At 38.2% G+C, this 16,822-nt stretch overlaps 1 protein-coding gene across 2 annotated transcripts in view; it reads right to left on the bottom strand.

Annotated features, from left to right (window-relative positions):
• Nucleotides 1–10,127: 10,127 nt before the first annotated feature.
• Nucleotides 10,128–16,822, bottom strand: part of ATAD2 (ATPase family AAA domain containing 2) — a 66,322-nt gene continuing 59,627 nt past the window's right edge. For both annotated transcript variants that reach the window (XM_032858387.1, XM_032858388.1), the window contains 4 exons: nucleotides 15,299–15,691; nucleotides 13,002–13,135; nucleotides 11,595–11,723; nucleotides 10,128–10,786 (listed from right to left, as the gene is read on the bottom strand). In XM_032858387.1, coding sequence (XP_032714278.1) covers nucleotides 10,742–10,786; nucleotides 11,595–11,723; nucleotides 13,002–13,135; nucleotides 15,299–15,691 — 701 coding nt within the window. In that variant the 3' untranslated portion in view covers nucleotides 10,128–10,741. The remainder of the gene's footprint in view (nucleotides 10,787–11,594; nucleotides 11,724–13,001; nucleotides 13,136–15,298; nucleotides 15,692–16,822) is intronic.

The following is a 16,822-nucleotide window of genomic DNA, read 5'->3' as shown; positions in this document are numbered from 1 at the left end:
ACCTGAGCCGAAGGCAGAGGCTTTAACCCACTGAGCCACCCAGGTAGGAGATTTCTACGAGCTATCAAATATTTCAGTTTACAAGTGACACATGGCCCTTCTGTGTAGAGCTCTTTGATTAGCCCTGATCACAGGAAATTTGGGGGAGCATGTGGACATTTTGGTGAGCAGCAAATGTCTCTGTGATGTTACCTTAACAAAAGGCATCTTTTTTTTGGAGAACATGTTCAAGAAGATTGAAACCCATGTTTGACTCCATAAGCCTTCCTTCTCCATTCCACAGCGCAGCCTACGATCCATTCTTCTGTGAAGGCCTAAATTCTTAACTGAGGTCTGAGGCACTTTAGGCGTGTTAACATGCAATTTTACCTTATTACACATTTCTTAGGGGGCAGAGATCATATCTCATTTTTCTCTCTTCTAATGCACACAGTAGGTCCTCAATAATCGTATGTATGTGCACATATATATAAATTCAGCAAATGTTAATTGGGCAAGACAGACATAGTCTCTGCCTTCATGACTACAATGAAAATATCCTAATAATAACATACTGGTTTTGTGTCTTGTCATGAGTAATGTGCTTTATACCATTATCTCATTTTAATTATGAATGTCATAAATTAAAAATATAGACCAATTAGCTTGGGCTTCTCATTAATTTCTCAGCTGTTTTGTCAGATATTTATTACCTACCTCCATTTCTTTCCTTCCTGTTTCATGCTGGATGAGAGGTATGTCGTTTATAGCCGACAAGGTGATATAATGCTATGCTTATGTTATGCATGTTACACGCCTCTTTTCTGATCATGCAGAGATATGTAGGCTCTTAATAACTTTTTTGAGATATACTTGCCCAAAGACAGTTGAGGGACAATATAAAAATATAAGAAATACATAATTTTTCAGTTTAGATACACAAGGGTTTTTTATTTTTGCCTGCCTTTAGATAGCTTACATTTCATAATTAAGAATTATAGCTTAAAAGCAACTTTAAAATGTTTATATTTTCATTACCAAAGGAATATAATCACTTTCAGAAACTTAAAAAACAAAACAGAGGTAAGAACCCATCTATAGTTCCCCTAACCACTATTAGCATTTTGGTGTATTTCCAGATTAGCTATTTTTAGATGAAAGAAAATACGTTATCTTTGTTTTTTCTCCTGCAAGGTTATTTCATGTAAGAAATTAGAAAACTGTCATTTTGGATAGACATTTTCATTTAGCTTGTATTTTAGTGATTATTATTTCATGCAACAGCTGTGAGGTGAAGGTTCAGAAGAAACCAGGCAATTCATTTGAGTGATGATGGTAAATTACATTTTCTCCCTAGTGGGGTGCGGAAGGAGACTTAGGAAAAATTTGCGGAAGACACAGAAGAGAGACATATGTTGTGGTCCTAAATATAAAACATGTAAATTGAATGAAAAAAATAATTACAGAACATAAGATTGGGGTAACTTATTTTTCTTCCTAAATAATTAAGGCAAAAGCTTGTGTCTTTTTTTAAGACCCTGATTTTCCTCAATGTTCACCATGGTAAATAGCTGCAATTAAGATTCATCACACGTAATCAGTTTCCAAATTATTTCATGAATACATTATCTACAGCAACAGGCCCCTCCTTTTCTCCCCCAAGTCAATCTTTAAGCAAGTTGAAGTTTCACAATGGTCTTTTAAACCAGTATTTGTAGCTCACAATGTCTGCATGTCCAGGGTGCCCATGTTTGGCACTCTTTGATCCAGTAACTGTTTTAGTCGCATATATTTTGGATGTTTAAATCACTTTGATTTGGCACGCGGTCTGAAGGTAGTGGTATTCCAAGAGCCCTCTCACTGCATGTTAAGTGCTGTTCTCTGACTCTCAGCCAGAGCTCGGATGTTGGCAGGGTTGACTGCTCAAATGTAGTGATTTCATTTCCAACCTTTGCATACTAAAATTACATAGCCCAAACATGAAGCTTCCAGATTTTTCCTCTTGAAAACAGAATAGAGACATAATTTAACATTGCTACAAAATAATTAAGACAATCTGTGAAATGGGAATGCATTTGAAAATTGTTAAGATGTCACAATACTGAGGAAATTAATGCTGGTTTGTGAGGTTCGATACTAGCTGAGAAACAAACAAAAAATATTAGGGAATTTCATATTTTTCTACTTTTCTACTTTATAAAGGGAGTGTCATAGATTTAGTTCTCCCTAAGGTAGACCCTGAATAAAGGATGCAAGAGCAAATGCTTATTTGGGATGTGGTGCCAAGAAGTACGGACAGGGGAGAGAAGCAAGACAGGGAAGGAAGCCACTAGTAGAGACTGTGGTTTCAAGATCTAGGGCCCAAGCCCAGTGGAGACTAGCGACAAAGTGTAGGGGCAAGGGAGCTAGGGTGTTATTATTCATCAGTCTCTCTGGTAGCTATTCCCAGGGATGTTGTACTTTCTGTCATCCCCAGCCTACATCCAGCACGGCCCGTGAAGACACTTTCAGGTGGGGTCACAGGTGTTGGCAGGAGGTTACCAATGGCACACACCAGAATGTTGAGTGCCAAGACTGTAGGAATAGGGCACCACAGCATCTGGTTAGGGGAGGTGCTTAAATAGGTTTCAATCACACACGCCTAGTAGGGTCCTGCTTTTGCCACGTGTGTGTGAAATTGAGTAGATTACCTCATCTATCCATTTCATTTGTAAAATAAAAATAATACAGATTTTTACCTCCTAGGGTCTTTGTAAGGATTAAATCAGATACTGGGTATATACTGCATACAACATGAAAGTTCACCGTATGTATCAAAGGATGGACCCAAACACAGATTAGAAATTATGTCAGTAAATTGTGACTTTGTTAACCTGTATGACAGACAACTCTTGGGGGTGCCTTCTGGTTTTGCCCTTCCTTGTAACGGTGATTTTAACAATGTCGGAATCATGTGGCCCTGGCCTCTGGCCATAGCTAGGGGGAATATCAAAACCAATTTAATTCTTTGATGGGGGGCACTTTGAAATCTGAAATGGAATTGGGGCGCCTCGGTGGCTCAGTCAGTGGAGCATCAGACTCCTGATTTTGGCTCAGGTCAGGATCTTGGGGTTATGGGACTGAGCCCCTCCCCCCTTTTCCTGGCTCTGCACTCAGCCGGGAGTCTGCTTCTCCCTCTGCTCCCACCCCTCCCCCTGTTCGTGTTCTCTCCCTTTCTAAAAAATAAGTCCTTAAAAAAATCAAATGGAATCAGTAAGCATGGTGTCTTTGTTGTGTTACATTAATTAATAACGACTATTTTAAGAACTCCTGCAAAGGCTTGGAGCAGCCATGATTCTCTCCACTGACTTTTGGTTGTTCTTACCATCCGTGAGGTAACTTAAAACATTTTAAAAATATGCCTTTTTGCTAAAGTTAGCCAGAGAGAATTTCTGTTGCTTGCAACCAAAACAATCTCAGCCAGTAAAATCCATCTGTTCTTAATTCAAAACTTTGATCCTGCTCTCTCATCAACATTTACATATAAACATAATTTTAAAATACACATGAAACAATTTAATTACATATAAATGATATCTTCTCATGCATGAATATAACTTTTATTAAATATGTAAATATTTTTATATATGTAAATACTCCAGAGCTAGTGAAAAACAAAAAATGAAAAACCCCACAGCCTTCCAGTCGCTCCACAGTCATTGTGCTGATGACCTGGACACTGGTTGCAAAGCTGAGATACAGTCCTTAGATGGGTTTCAGTTTCATGAGAATGCCCGCTCTGTGGACAATGAACTGTTAGCACATTGAAGTGAAAATCTCTTTTCACTTTTTAAGATTTATTTATTCATTTAAGAGGGAGAGAGAGAACATGGGCAAGCGACTGGGGTGGGGGGTGCAGAGAGAGAATGAGAGAGAATCCTCAAGCACACTCCTCACCCAGTGCAGAGCCCATTGCGGGCTTGATCCCATGACCTTGAGATCATGACCTGAGCCAAAACCAGGAGTTGGGTTGCTCAACCAACTGAGCCACTTAGGTGCCCCCAAATCTGTTCTTTTATAGTCCTGGAGCTGTATAAATCTAAGAGAAGCAGCTTCTAAAAATATAATCAAGAAGATTTTGTATCTTTTAAAAACTTAGATGCTGTTAGCTAGACCCTACTTTTTCTGAGGTATGGGGTTCCCTTCACTGTAACCCCCACGGGCCTCCATTTTCTGTCAACTTCAGATCTTCCTATTCTGCTCCTTATCTCCAGATTTCCTTTTCCATCACCCAGGCATTTGGTCAACTCAACTGATATTTATTTAGTGTCAGCTGTGCACATTATGTAAGTGCTGGATCTATGATCATAAAACAAAATAGGGGCGCCTGGTGGTTCAGTCAATTAAGTGTCTGCCTTTGACTTGGGTCATGATCACAGGATCCTGGGATCGAGTCCTGCATCGGGTTCCATTCTCAGTAGGGTGTCTGTTTCTCCCTTTCCCTCTCTGCTGCTGCTGCTCTCTCTCTGTTAAATAAATATTATCTTAAAAAAAATATATATATATATATGTACACACATAAAAAATCATAAAACAAAACAAATAGTTCTTGACTTAAAAAGCCTATAATCTCATGGTGAGACAAATGTTAAGTAAACACTGTAAAATATATAGTTACAAATTGTGAAAAATGTCATGTAGGAATATTGGGGATTAAAAATGGAAGATTAAAATAGGAAATCTCATTTACATTGAAGGGGCATCAGGAAAACTTCTCTAAGATGATGACTTTTATGCTGAGAAATGGAGGATAGGAGTAGGAGTTAGACATGCAGTGGTGGAGGGAAGGGCATTCTAGACAAACGGAATAGCATATGAAAAAGCCCAGAGGTGGGAAAAAATAACTGAAAAAAGGCTAAGGGTGGCTGGAGTATTGTAGACCAAAAGAGTGGGGAGATGAAGCTGAGAGGTAGGCAGGAGCCATAAGGAACTGCGATGGAAAGCCCTAATGAGTAGGAGCAAATGATATCCCAGATCTAAGATCCTTAAAAGAACATTTGGACTACTGAATGGAGAATGGCTGGTAGGGGCAAGAAGGGAAGCAGGGCCAACCAAGAAGCTCTTGCAGTAGCATCGTCACGTGACTGTGAGTTGAGAGAGCTAGTGGAAGAAACAGAGAGAATTGAGAGTTATGTGGGAGGCAGAAAATCAGGACTTGGTGATGGACTGGAAACTGAAGAAGGAAGCTTTAGGTTTCTGGCTTTAGCATTTGGAAGGATGGTAGTGGCATTTTATTGATAATGGGAATTCTGAAGGAACAGTGGATTTCAGGGAAAGATCAAGGTATGTTGTTAGTCTATAGTTCAGGCAAGTGATTATGGACTGGAGATACACACTTGGGAGTTGTTGAAATACAGGTAATATTTAAAGCCTTAAGAGCCAGGAAGGAGTGTAGAGTGAGAAGGGAGCTGAGGACCAAGCTCTGGAGAACAATATGAAGGTCAAGGATAGAGAAGGGCCATCAAAAAGGCAAAAGGCAAAATAAATAAAAAAGCAGTCCTGGAATCTGGAGGGAAAACCATATGAGTGTAGTGTTACAGCAGGCAGGAAAAACAAAAACAAAAACGGTTTCAGGAAAGATGTGCTCTGTGGCATGGGATGGTGCTGAGATGACAAAGAAATCCATATGTGATTCAGTGAAATGGCCATCATTGGTCCCCTCATTTAAGAGTAAAGTATTTTTGCAACCTGTTATGTATGCCCTGTTCCAAACATGCCCTAACCCCTGACCAAAACCCCAAAGAAAGCAGAAACTATTCTTTTTGCTTTGAAACTTATAGCACTCCTCCAAGGCGAGATTGATAAAATTGATTCAGAACCCTTCTTCTTTCCTTCCCCATCTTACTCGCATATGACAAACTTATTTCCTGGGGAAAACTCATCTCAAGGAAATAGGTTGTCACCATCATTCCTTATGGACAATTACATCACCCCTCCAATGCTGAAGGCCAGAAATCCAAAATCAGGACCACCAGGCTCAAATCAGAGTGCTGGCAGGGCTGCATTCCTCTGAAGGAACGACTGGAGAATCTGCTCATTGCTTCTTCCCGCTCCTGGCGGCGACAGGCTGCCAGCATTTTCTTGGCTTGTGGCCGCATGATGCCAGTCTTTGACTTGGTGGTCACATCTTCTAAGATCTTCTAAACTCTCCCTCTGTTCTCCCTTCCATAAAGATACATGATTGCATTTAAGGTTCAACACAAATAATCCAGGACCATCTCCACATCTCAAGATCCTTAATCACATCGAAAGACCCCCTCCTTTTTGTTTCAGAGAAGGAAACATTTACAGATTCCAGGGATTAGGATGAAGAGGTCTTTTGGGTGGCTGCTTTTCACAAAAGTTATGTGACAAGCAGGGACTACAAAGGCTGTATTCCTTTCTGCCTCCTTGGCATCCCTATGTTACCTGAAAACCAAGTTATTTCCTACTGTATTCAACACATCCCTAAAACTGACAGCTATTACTGTCAATATCCTCAAAAAAATTCCCTGGGAGTTCATCTTTACAACTATGGAATTATCTTTAATGTGTGCCGTATTACCCGATAAGGCCTAAGCCTTCTTTTGCCTCTGAGAGCTTCTTTTAGACTCTCTTGCCTCTAGCCTGTCACTTTTCTGGATCGTCTAAGAAAATCTTTCAAGTTCATTTGATCATGCCACCTGTGTACTCAAGGACTCACTGGCTCTATTTTTTTAGCTTTCACTTCCTATGAGCAGCAAGTCCTGAATAAGACCTTTCAAGACCTTAAGCATCGAAAATATCGATGTCCCCAATTCTTTATGTATCCTATATGCCTTTGCTGGCTAAGAATTGCATTCCGTTATCAATAATAGAGACCCACCTAACACCAGTTTAAACAAGAAAGTGTCTTTCAATTAAGAAGTCCAGACAGTTAAGCACTTGAATCACAATCCCCTGAAGTTATTATAAGCCAGGTTCTTTCTTTGTATACTTTTATGAAGTAGGGCATGGGTTCCATCTTTAAGGTCACCTCATAGTCCAAGACAGCTTCTGGAGTTCCAGCCATTTTATACACACACACACACACACACACACGAAATACACACACACACACACACACACACACACACACACTAGGCAGCAGGTAAAAGAAAGCACAGAAAGATGGAAAGTGTTCTCACCCCCTTCCATCTCAGCAGGAAGTGCACACTTCCCTTTGTATCTCCTGTGGTCTCATAGCCACATTTTGCTGCAATGGAAGAAAATCTAATTTTCCAGCAGGACAGGTTGCTGAGGGTATTGCTCTAAGGAATGAGAGAATGGATATTAGGAGGCCAACTGACTATCTTTGCCTCCATGTCCTAATACAGAGTGAATTTTTAGCCCCACAATATCCTTTGGCAAGAAGTGGGACTCAATTGCAAAGAAGTACTGTGTATGTGTGGTTGAGAGGGTAGTGGGGAGAAGACAAGTAAATCTGATATACCCTCAATTAATCCCACAGTGTATACCTATCAGGATCCCTGATAAAATCAGATTTTTAAAAAGGCAGAAGGGGGAGCAGAAAAGCTTCCCCATGCTTATGAGTAGGCTGTGCACAGTGATCTTCCAGAGTATGGTACTGAGAGGGAAGGAAAAGAGATTTTACAGTGGCGAAACCGGAGAAAAACTAGTTCTGCCAGGTGATCAAGGGCAGTCAACAGCCATAAATCACATTGGCAGTATGTGACCTGATAGAACCACTTCAGTTCTGTTGTCTTCCTCCCCCAAACCCAAAATCCCACTCGAATCATGAGAAAAACAGACTAATTTCAACAGAGAGGTGTCTTCCAAATACCTCAAAATTGTTAACTCATCAAAAACAACCCTATTAGTGAGTTACCTTTTGGTTGTTGAGCTTTAATAGTCCTTTGACAGTATTTATAAAAGAGAAAAGAGGGCTTTTCATTTTGATGAAGTCTTATCTACTTTTCCTTTTGTTGCTAGTGGTTTTTTTTTTTTTTTTTTGCCACATTTAGAAATCATTGCCAAATTCAAAGTCAGAAAGATTTGTCCTTGTTTTCTTCTAAAGATTTTATAGTTTTAGCTCTTAAATTTAGGTCTTTGATCCGTTTGTGTTCATTTTTGTACATGGTGTGAGGCAGAGGTCCAACGGCATTCTTTTGTGTGTGGCTAGCCAGCTTTCCCAGCACACCGTTTGTTGAAGACGCTATTCTTCTCCCATTGAATGGTCTTGGACATTATTTTAAAAAATCAATTGACCGTGCTCGCTTCGGCAGCACATATACTAAATAATCAATTGACCATAGATTAATGGATTTATTTCTGGACTCTCAATTCTATTGATCTTGTATCTATCCTCTATGCCAATACAACACTGTTTTATTGATGTAACTTGTGTAACTTTTAGAATTGGGAAGTATGAGTCTACTAACTTTCTCTTCTTTTTCAGGATTGTTTTGGCTATTCAGGGTCCCTTGCAATTCCATTATGATACTGACTTTTCCAAATCTGCAAAAAAAAGCCACTGCTATTTTGATAGGTATTACATTGAATCTGCAGATTGCTTTGGTGGATATTACCATTGGGATAACATTAAGTCTTCTAATACGTGAATACAGGATGTCTTTTCATTTCTTGAGGTCTTAATTTCATTCAGCAACACTTGGTACCATTAGTGTACAAGTCTTAGACTTCCTTGGTTAAATTTACTCTAAGATGTTTTATCATCTTAGATGCTATTGTAAAAGGAATTACTCTCTTAATTTTCTTTTTGTTTATTGCTATTGTACAGAAATACAATGGATTTTTATGCTGATCTTATATCCTGCCACGTTATTGAATTTATTAGTTCTAATAGATATTTTGTGAATTCTTTAGGATTTTGTACACATAAAATCCATTTTTGTACACATAAGATCATGCCACTCATGAATAGCTTTACTTCATTCTTTCCAATTTAGATGCCTCTTATCTCTTTTTCTTGCCTTAAGTACTATAGACTGATTGCACTTTTATGCAAAAAATGTTAAACATTCTCAGCCTGCAATTTCAGCATGATTTTTAAAGTCTACATAGGAAATATATAAATACTACTTCCATGTCTGTAGATAGTACATCATGAAGTACAGGAGCACACTCGTCTTTGTAGCTAATGAACATACACATATGAACATTCCAGTGTCAACAGCATTTTAAACTATGCACAGTAACAAAACAGATTTTGTATTTGTTTTGCACTGGGTTATCTTTGGGATATTTTAAAATAATGAAGAAATAGAAACAAGTTTGAGGGAACCTGGGTGGCTCAGTGGGTTAAGCCACTGCCTTCTGCTCAGGTCGTGATCTCAGGGTCCTGGGATCGAGGCCCGAATCGGGCTTTCTCCTCGGTGGGGAGCCTGCATCCCTCCCTATCTATCTGCCTGCCTCTCTGCCTACTTGTGATGTCTCTGTCAAATAAATTAAAAAATCTTAAAAAAAAAAAAAAAAAGAAACAAGTTTGAGAAGCAATTCTCACTTTTAAAATTTATTACAGAAGCTGTACATACAAAATAAAAGCCTAGTTACAAAAGATGTATCTGGAGTTATAATCTTCAATAAAAATGAGTATGTGTGTATACGTAAGTACAGAAATACACACTTTAAGGTTTTATAGTACTCCATTGCTTTATGCATTATGTAAGAGGATATCTATTAATTAAGGTATCTAAATTACTAGGTTCTATAAGGCTTTAAATACAATATCCAGATAAACAACAAAAGGCAGCTCAACTCTGAAACAGTGTTAGAATCCAGAATCTCTCATATGAGATCGTTATCTCCTATTCCCTTTGAAGGAAGTTTCCAACTATTTTACAAACTAGTATTAGAATATCTCTGTGAAAAAACAAAACAACAGAATATGCATGGCAGTGAATGACTTTATTGCTTTAAGGAAGAAATGTATTTTTGGTATCATTAATACAAAATTTAAAATATTTATATTTATATAATTATATATAAAAGCTATCTATAGAATATAACCTAAACACAAATTTAGAAAGATATAATTTTCAAATATAAAACCTTTGTGCTATTAAAAAGATATTTAACAAAATAGTTATTAATATATTTGCTGCATGTAGAATCACAAAAATAAACCAAAAAATATTTAAAATCTTTATTAACCCAAATTAGAATCATAAAAATTTTTATCTGAATTTTGACATTCAAGTACACAAGTTGTTCAGGGGCCTTCCCACAGATGACTTGAACCCTGGCTTTTAAGTAAATGGGGAGAGAAAGTAAAAGCAAATGGGGAGATGGACACTGAAAAAAAGGACGAAAGGTTGGCAAAGACACAAAGACACGATACTTCAGTCAGTTTTTAGTCTGATACAAGACAATATTTTTAGGAAGGAAAAACCTTAAAAGTGCTTAAAACAAAAAAATGTCAATGTCACTAATTACTCTTAAGTGCCATAAAATATCAGTTAGCAAAATAACTTTTATTAAGAGCTGGCCATACATTTCAACTACCAATACGCTACAGAATTACTATTACTACAGTGCCTTGTTTAATCAAACTTCCAATATTTATCAGCTATAACTGTAATCTATCTTACACATGTACATAAATACCAGGAAAGTTTAAATATTTTTATTTACTATTTTAATCTTTTCCTTAAAGATGCAGGATTTCATCTTCCATCAGTTATACGGACATGACAACGGTGACTTAAATAGCAACTGAATATAAAGAATATTCAATACCAGGACATCATGATCTGGAACAACTGAAGTTTTCTACCTCCTGCTCCATTTTCTGGAGAAAGGGTAAAAAGGAAAAACAGTAACTTTCAGTATGAAAAAAGTTAAAGAAACATTATTCTACTGCTATTTTTTTTTTTTACATCAACAACCTCAAGAATATTAACCCATGTATATATCTGAGAGTTAAAATAGAAATTTAGGTCAGTATTTATGACTATCACATAAACTGGTATCACCAATGGGACTTGATTATTTAAATTCCTTTGAAATAAGTCTGAGATGCATTCATCTTAAGTTCAAATAGTTATAATCAAGGCACTCGTGTTTTTCTAGATACTAATATTTTGTATTTATAGGTGTTAATATTACATACCTATCGTACCATGTAGGTTCTACAGTATACTTAGTAGGTATAATAATTACTATGTATATACTAGTAGGTACATTAGTAGGTACCTACTAATACATTATACTATAGTATCATAGTAAACATATTATAGATAGGTTATGCTACATTGTTACAGACATATTATACTATACTGTTATTATCCAATATCTGTTTTTAAAAATTAGTATTAATGTCCACTACAAAGCAAGATTAAGTAAAGAGACATAGGTCTGTCTTAAGTCTACCCTGAAAGAGGTGTGTGTCTTCATTAACACACACACAAAACAGATCTTTTCATAGTCTACTGATACGATAGTTCCAATGTTTATTGAAGAAACATAACATAGTGAAGTGCTAGATTTTAAAAAGTACAGAACTTAGTTGTATCTAGAAATAATCCATAGTCCATATATTAAAAAATGGTCTTTAAAAATTCTAATAATTTTGTAATTTCTTATATAGATCACCTTACCTGGGTAAGTGTCGTTTTGTCATAGTCCATGCGATGCTGGTAAATACACTGGCTGATAACTGCGTATAAATTTTCCAACTGAAAAATATTGTATTCTTGACTTTTTTTCACAATAGTCTTCAAAAGATTCTAAAAGAAAACATGAGTTTTTACACATGTGAGAGATAAATTCCACGAGATATTTTAATTTTGAAGATTTGGGCAACTTTTAGCATAAACCAGAGAGAGGGCAGACCATTTATTTGATGAGACATGGTGACCTCTGACACTTAGCTGTAGCTAACTCAACCATCATCCTGTGGTCCGGATCTCTGCCCTAGGTAACTCCCACCTAAAGACTATAGCCGAGGAGGTAGCCAATCTCAATTTTAGCCATAAATCTCTAGAGACAAATTAAAATATAAGCTCAAACTAGATTAATAAGAAAAAAAGCAACATTTTTGCAGGGTATTTTATGGCAATGCAATTACATTATAATGTGAAACAAAGGAGGTAGTACATAAATGATGAGCCACCTTATTACTCCTTTTTTTTTTTTTAAGGACTTATTTATCTATTTTAGAGAAAGAGAGAGTGAGAGAGAGTGAATGAGTGAGTGAGGGGCACAAGGGGAGGGAGAGAGACTTAGGTAGACTCGCTGCTGAATGCAGAGCCCAAGGTGGGGCTTGACATGGGGCTCTATCTCAGGACCCGAAGATCATGTCCTAAGCCAAAACTCAGAGTGGACACTTAGCAGACTGTGCCACGCAGGCATCCTGGTTCTTTTTCTTATAAAGAACCATCTTTATAAGAACTTTATAAAACTCCATCTGCTCAGTGTTTAAGGACTGAAATGGACTCACTAGATTTCTGTGATTCCTTAAGTCTGGGCCTACAAGGATATGCCATTACCTCTCAGTTAACAAAAACAAAACAAAACAAAACAAAACAAAAGCCATTATGACTGAGTAAAAACCAGCTAAATCGTCACTGGTGATGGTCAAAAAACAATGCATATGGGCACTTGGGTGGCTCAGTTGGTTGGGCATCTGACTCTGGTTTTGGCTCAGGTCAGGATCTCACAGACTGTGAGAATGAGCCCTGCGACGGGCTCCATGCTCAGTGGGGAGTCTGCCTGAGATTCTCTCCCTCTCCCCACCCACCATGCTCACCCTCTATCTCTAAAGAAATTAATTTAAAAAAATGTACAGGATCAGTAATGCAGATAAGTATGTTAAAAACCAGAATATCAACACATTAGACATCTCCAAACACTGCTTTTATGAAAATGATTCTATACCAAGTTCATCCTTTTATTAAAGATCATTATTTACTGCATGTCAGATTGATAAAACGTTCTATCCCAAATTCATTTTTGGTGGGTTATTAATCTGCATAATGAAAGCATTACAATTTCAATTCACATACTTTTAGTCGTTCATGGTCCACAACAAGTGAGGGTGTAGGCTGGGAAAGAATTGCCAAAGCCTTTTCAACACTGATGAGCTGCTGCTGTTCTACTTGGGAACGTCTGGCTCGAGTCATTCGCAGAACACACATTTCTAGAATGAAAAGTTTAGTAACTATTACATGGTTCACAGACACTGTGTTTAAAGTACACATTAGGCAGGACATATTTGCTAAAACATAATCACCAACTCTGGTTTATTGGCTCTGCTCTAAAAGATGCTACCACTTCTACTCTCAAAAAAAAAAAAAAAAAAAAAAAAAAAGAATTACTTTTCAAATGGAGTATTTCAAAGGATCCTCAGCAGGATCCTTTGCACTAAATTAGTTTGGCACAACAGTCCTAGAATGTAAAAGCTGGAAGGGACCTCAGTAATCTGGGAGTTGCAAACTGCCATGGATAGGCCCAATCTGCCCTACGGGTAAAAAGTCTAATTAGAACACAACCATGCCCACTGTACATGTGTGTCAATGTGGCTTTTCTAACAGGGTTGAGTAGCTGGGACAGAGACTGTTATCACTAAATATTTACCATCTGTCCCTTTACAGAAAAAGTTTGTCTATCTCTGAGCTAGAATAATTTACTCACTGATAGTAAGGAAAATGAAGCCAAGAGAGGTGAAGGAATTTTTTAAAATATCAACGTACCTAATTATTATAAGAGCCAGAACAAGAACCCAAATCTGATATGTAAACAAGTACCTGTCCCCCTTTAGTGTCCTTTAAAAGAAATGATAGAAGAAAAATAAAACAATTCCGAACCCAAACAAAACATACTAACAGCTAGAGGATTAAGATTTAAAATATCCACATTGAGGGGCGCCTGGGTGGCTCAGTGGGTTAAAGCCTCTGCCTTCAGCTCAGGTCATGATCCCAGGGTCCTGGGATCGGGGCCCACATCAGGCTCTCTGCTCCATGGAGAGCCTGCTTCCTCCTCTCTCTCTGCCTGCCTCTCTGCCTACTTGTGATCTCTCTCTGTCAAATAAATAAATAAAATCTTAAAAAAAAAATAAAAAAGTAAAATAAAATATCCACATTGAAAAGGCTATATACTCTATGTCTATTCTGCTATGATTACTCAAACACACTAGAACTCATTTCAAGGAAGTCCTTGAAAAAGAACTGCCCATAATTATTAAGCCACTGAAAAAACACCAATCTCATCATCAATACTTGTTTCTGACCAAAATAAATTTTTTTCTTTTTAAATATTTTATTTATTTGACAGAGAGAGAGATCACAAGTAGGCAGAGAGGCAGGCAGAAAGCAGGCTCCCCACTGAGCAGAGAACCCGACGTGGGGCTCGATCCCAGGACCCTGAGACCACGACCCGAGCCGAAGGCAGAGGCTTCAACCCACTGAGCCACCCAGGCACCCCATCTGACCAAAATAAATTTTTAACTGTTACTCTTCTTTTTGCTTTTTGTTTGACTTTTCCAAAATCCAAACAAATCTACTGCTAAGGATCCAAGAAGATCCAGACAGAAGACAATTCTAAATGAAAACCTTTGGTGGAAGGATCATTAGAATAAATATAAATAATCTTGGACTTAACCTAGAATACAAATAGAGCAATGATGGGGGTGAGTAACATTTGTTCTATATCACTCAGCCAGAACTACAGAAAACTGCTGATTTTGCTTAAAAAGAAGAGGCTATCCTGCCAGTTTTTGAAAACTGTATAGCCAAGCACTTTGCTACATGCTTTAGATGGATTATTTTATTCAAGTTTCAAAATATTTCATTACCTGACCCCTATCTACCCAAATTTTACAGAAGAGAAAACCGATAGTGACTGGTCAAAACCTTGTCCAAGGTCACAAGTTACTAAGTAGAGGACTAGGGCTCAAATCCAGGTCTATTTGATGCCACCTTGTGCTTTTAACGACAGTGATTTACAAGCTCTATAGTTATCAAGTAAGGAAATTGCTATTTTTCCTAATTAACACCTGCATTCTGAAAGACAAGGAAAAATAATAAACTGAGATGGTAATTAGTCATTTAAAAACTTTGAGTGAATTTTTTTTTTTTTAATTTATGTATTTATTTGAGAGAGAGAGGGAGAATATGAGCGGGAGGGGCAGAGGCAGAGAGAATCCCAAGCAGACTGAGCCGAGTGCGGAGCCACCTCACGAACCTGAGATTGCCACCTCGGGCTGAAACCAAGAATCAGACACCCAGCAGACTGTGCCACCCAGGTGCCCCAAAACATGTTTTAAAATTAAAAATAGTAAGTTGCTTAATTGAGAAAGACTTACCTTTTGCTTCATTTTCATCAGAAATATCTATTATCTGAGAACCAGAAGCCTCTCCATTGCAAACAATTTTATTCCTCACTTCTGTGCATGCTGTGGTCTTCCCAGATTCTTCAAGTTCGTTCTCAATACCACAGATACTTGAATTATTATTCCCCAATTCTATTTTGCTTTCAGAGGCATTTTGGTTTTTCTCATTTTCTTCTACAGAGGACTCTCCTGTGTTTCCAGTCTCATTGTGGTCTACACTTGTATCTTGATTTTCCTCTGTATCACTCTCAATTTTGTCGTCTGTGACATTCTGGCTCTCTTCTTTCACCTGTGAAATCCTCCTTCGTTTTGTTATGGTGCCCAAGTACCACTTTGACTTTTTGCGGATTTTTCTCTTCAGCTGAGCTTCAAAGAATTTGAAGAAAAAGGATAAAAGAACATTGGACAATTGGACAAGTTCCTAAGGTGTAAGCAAGTTGGGGGGGGGGGGTGGGAAATACCTCCTGCGATCTAAGAAGGTAGAGAATTTGAGACACTGCCGTAGTTTTTTTATGGTTGGAACACAGCAAGAAGGGTAGCAAGTACTGTGAGAAGGCAGGCGATACCATGCGGCAATACCGTGTCATGCTAAGGAGTGTGGATTTTATCCAGAATAACTTTAAGGAGGGCGATGATACGAACTCTCTGACGTCTCTACTACAACAATCGCTGTGGCGGGAGTGTGAGGAAGGAGCTGGAGGAACGGCAAGACTAAAACTGGCCTACACTTGTGTAGGACCACGTAGTGGGGACCCTTCTAAGCTCTTTATGCAAGTACCGACCCCCTGAAATTTCACCTTCACCTGGTTGGGTTTGCTGCCATTATCAACATTGTTTCACCGATGAAGAAAACGAAGTTGAAACACTCCGCCTGGGCCAGATACAGAGTAACGACACTGTAATATTCCGTTTGGGGGGGTTCACCCACTGTTGCGTGTGCTCGCATTTGAGTCATTCTCACTGTCCTATAATAAATCCGTATTTCCCCATTCTATCGTTGATGAACATTTGGGTTGGTCCCAGTTTGGGGCTATTATAAATACTGGTTCTAAGCACATTCTCATACATGTCTTTCAGCGAACATAATGTATGCAGTCCTGCTGGGTATACAGCTAGGGATGGACTGTTTTAAGGGAGACCATTTCCATGTGCTCAATTTCCATATATATATACTTGCTCAAGGCTGATTTGACCAAGAGTATCTGGTAGTACAGGCCTCTTGCTCCTTTGCCCTTCTCATTCGCCCTTTCTCCGCGGCCAACTCCCATTTTATAAAAGGGCTCACTCTACCAATCTCAAACCACTTATCCCAGGATGGACAAGCATGCAACACGTGATGTTCCAACCCCAGCAACACACACACACACACACACACACACACACACACAGAATTTTAAAAATTCTATTTAAAAGCATCTGAGATCTAACAAGGCACTGAGGAATTATGATACAGAATCTGGAAAAACAAATGAATAACTGAGAGTCTAAGTTGCTGAG

Source organism: Lontra canadensis, unplaced genomic scaffold (genome assembly GCF_010015895.1).
Source record: "Lontra canadensis isolate GAN:19392208 unplaced genomic scaffold, GSC_riverotter_1.0 scaffold15, whole genome shotgun sequence".
In the NCBI taxonomy this organism is placed as follows: Eukaryota; Metazoa; Chordata; class Mammalia; order Carnivora; family Mustelidae; genus Lontra; species Lontra canadensis.
Note: the sequence above shows the minus strand (reverse complement) of the source record. Positions and strands in the feature narration are given on the sequence as shown.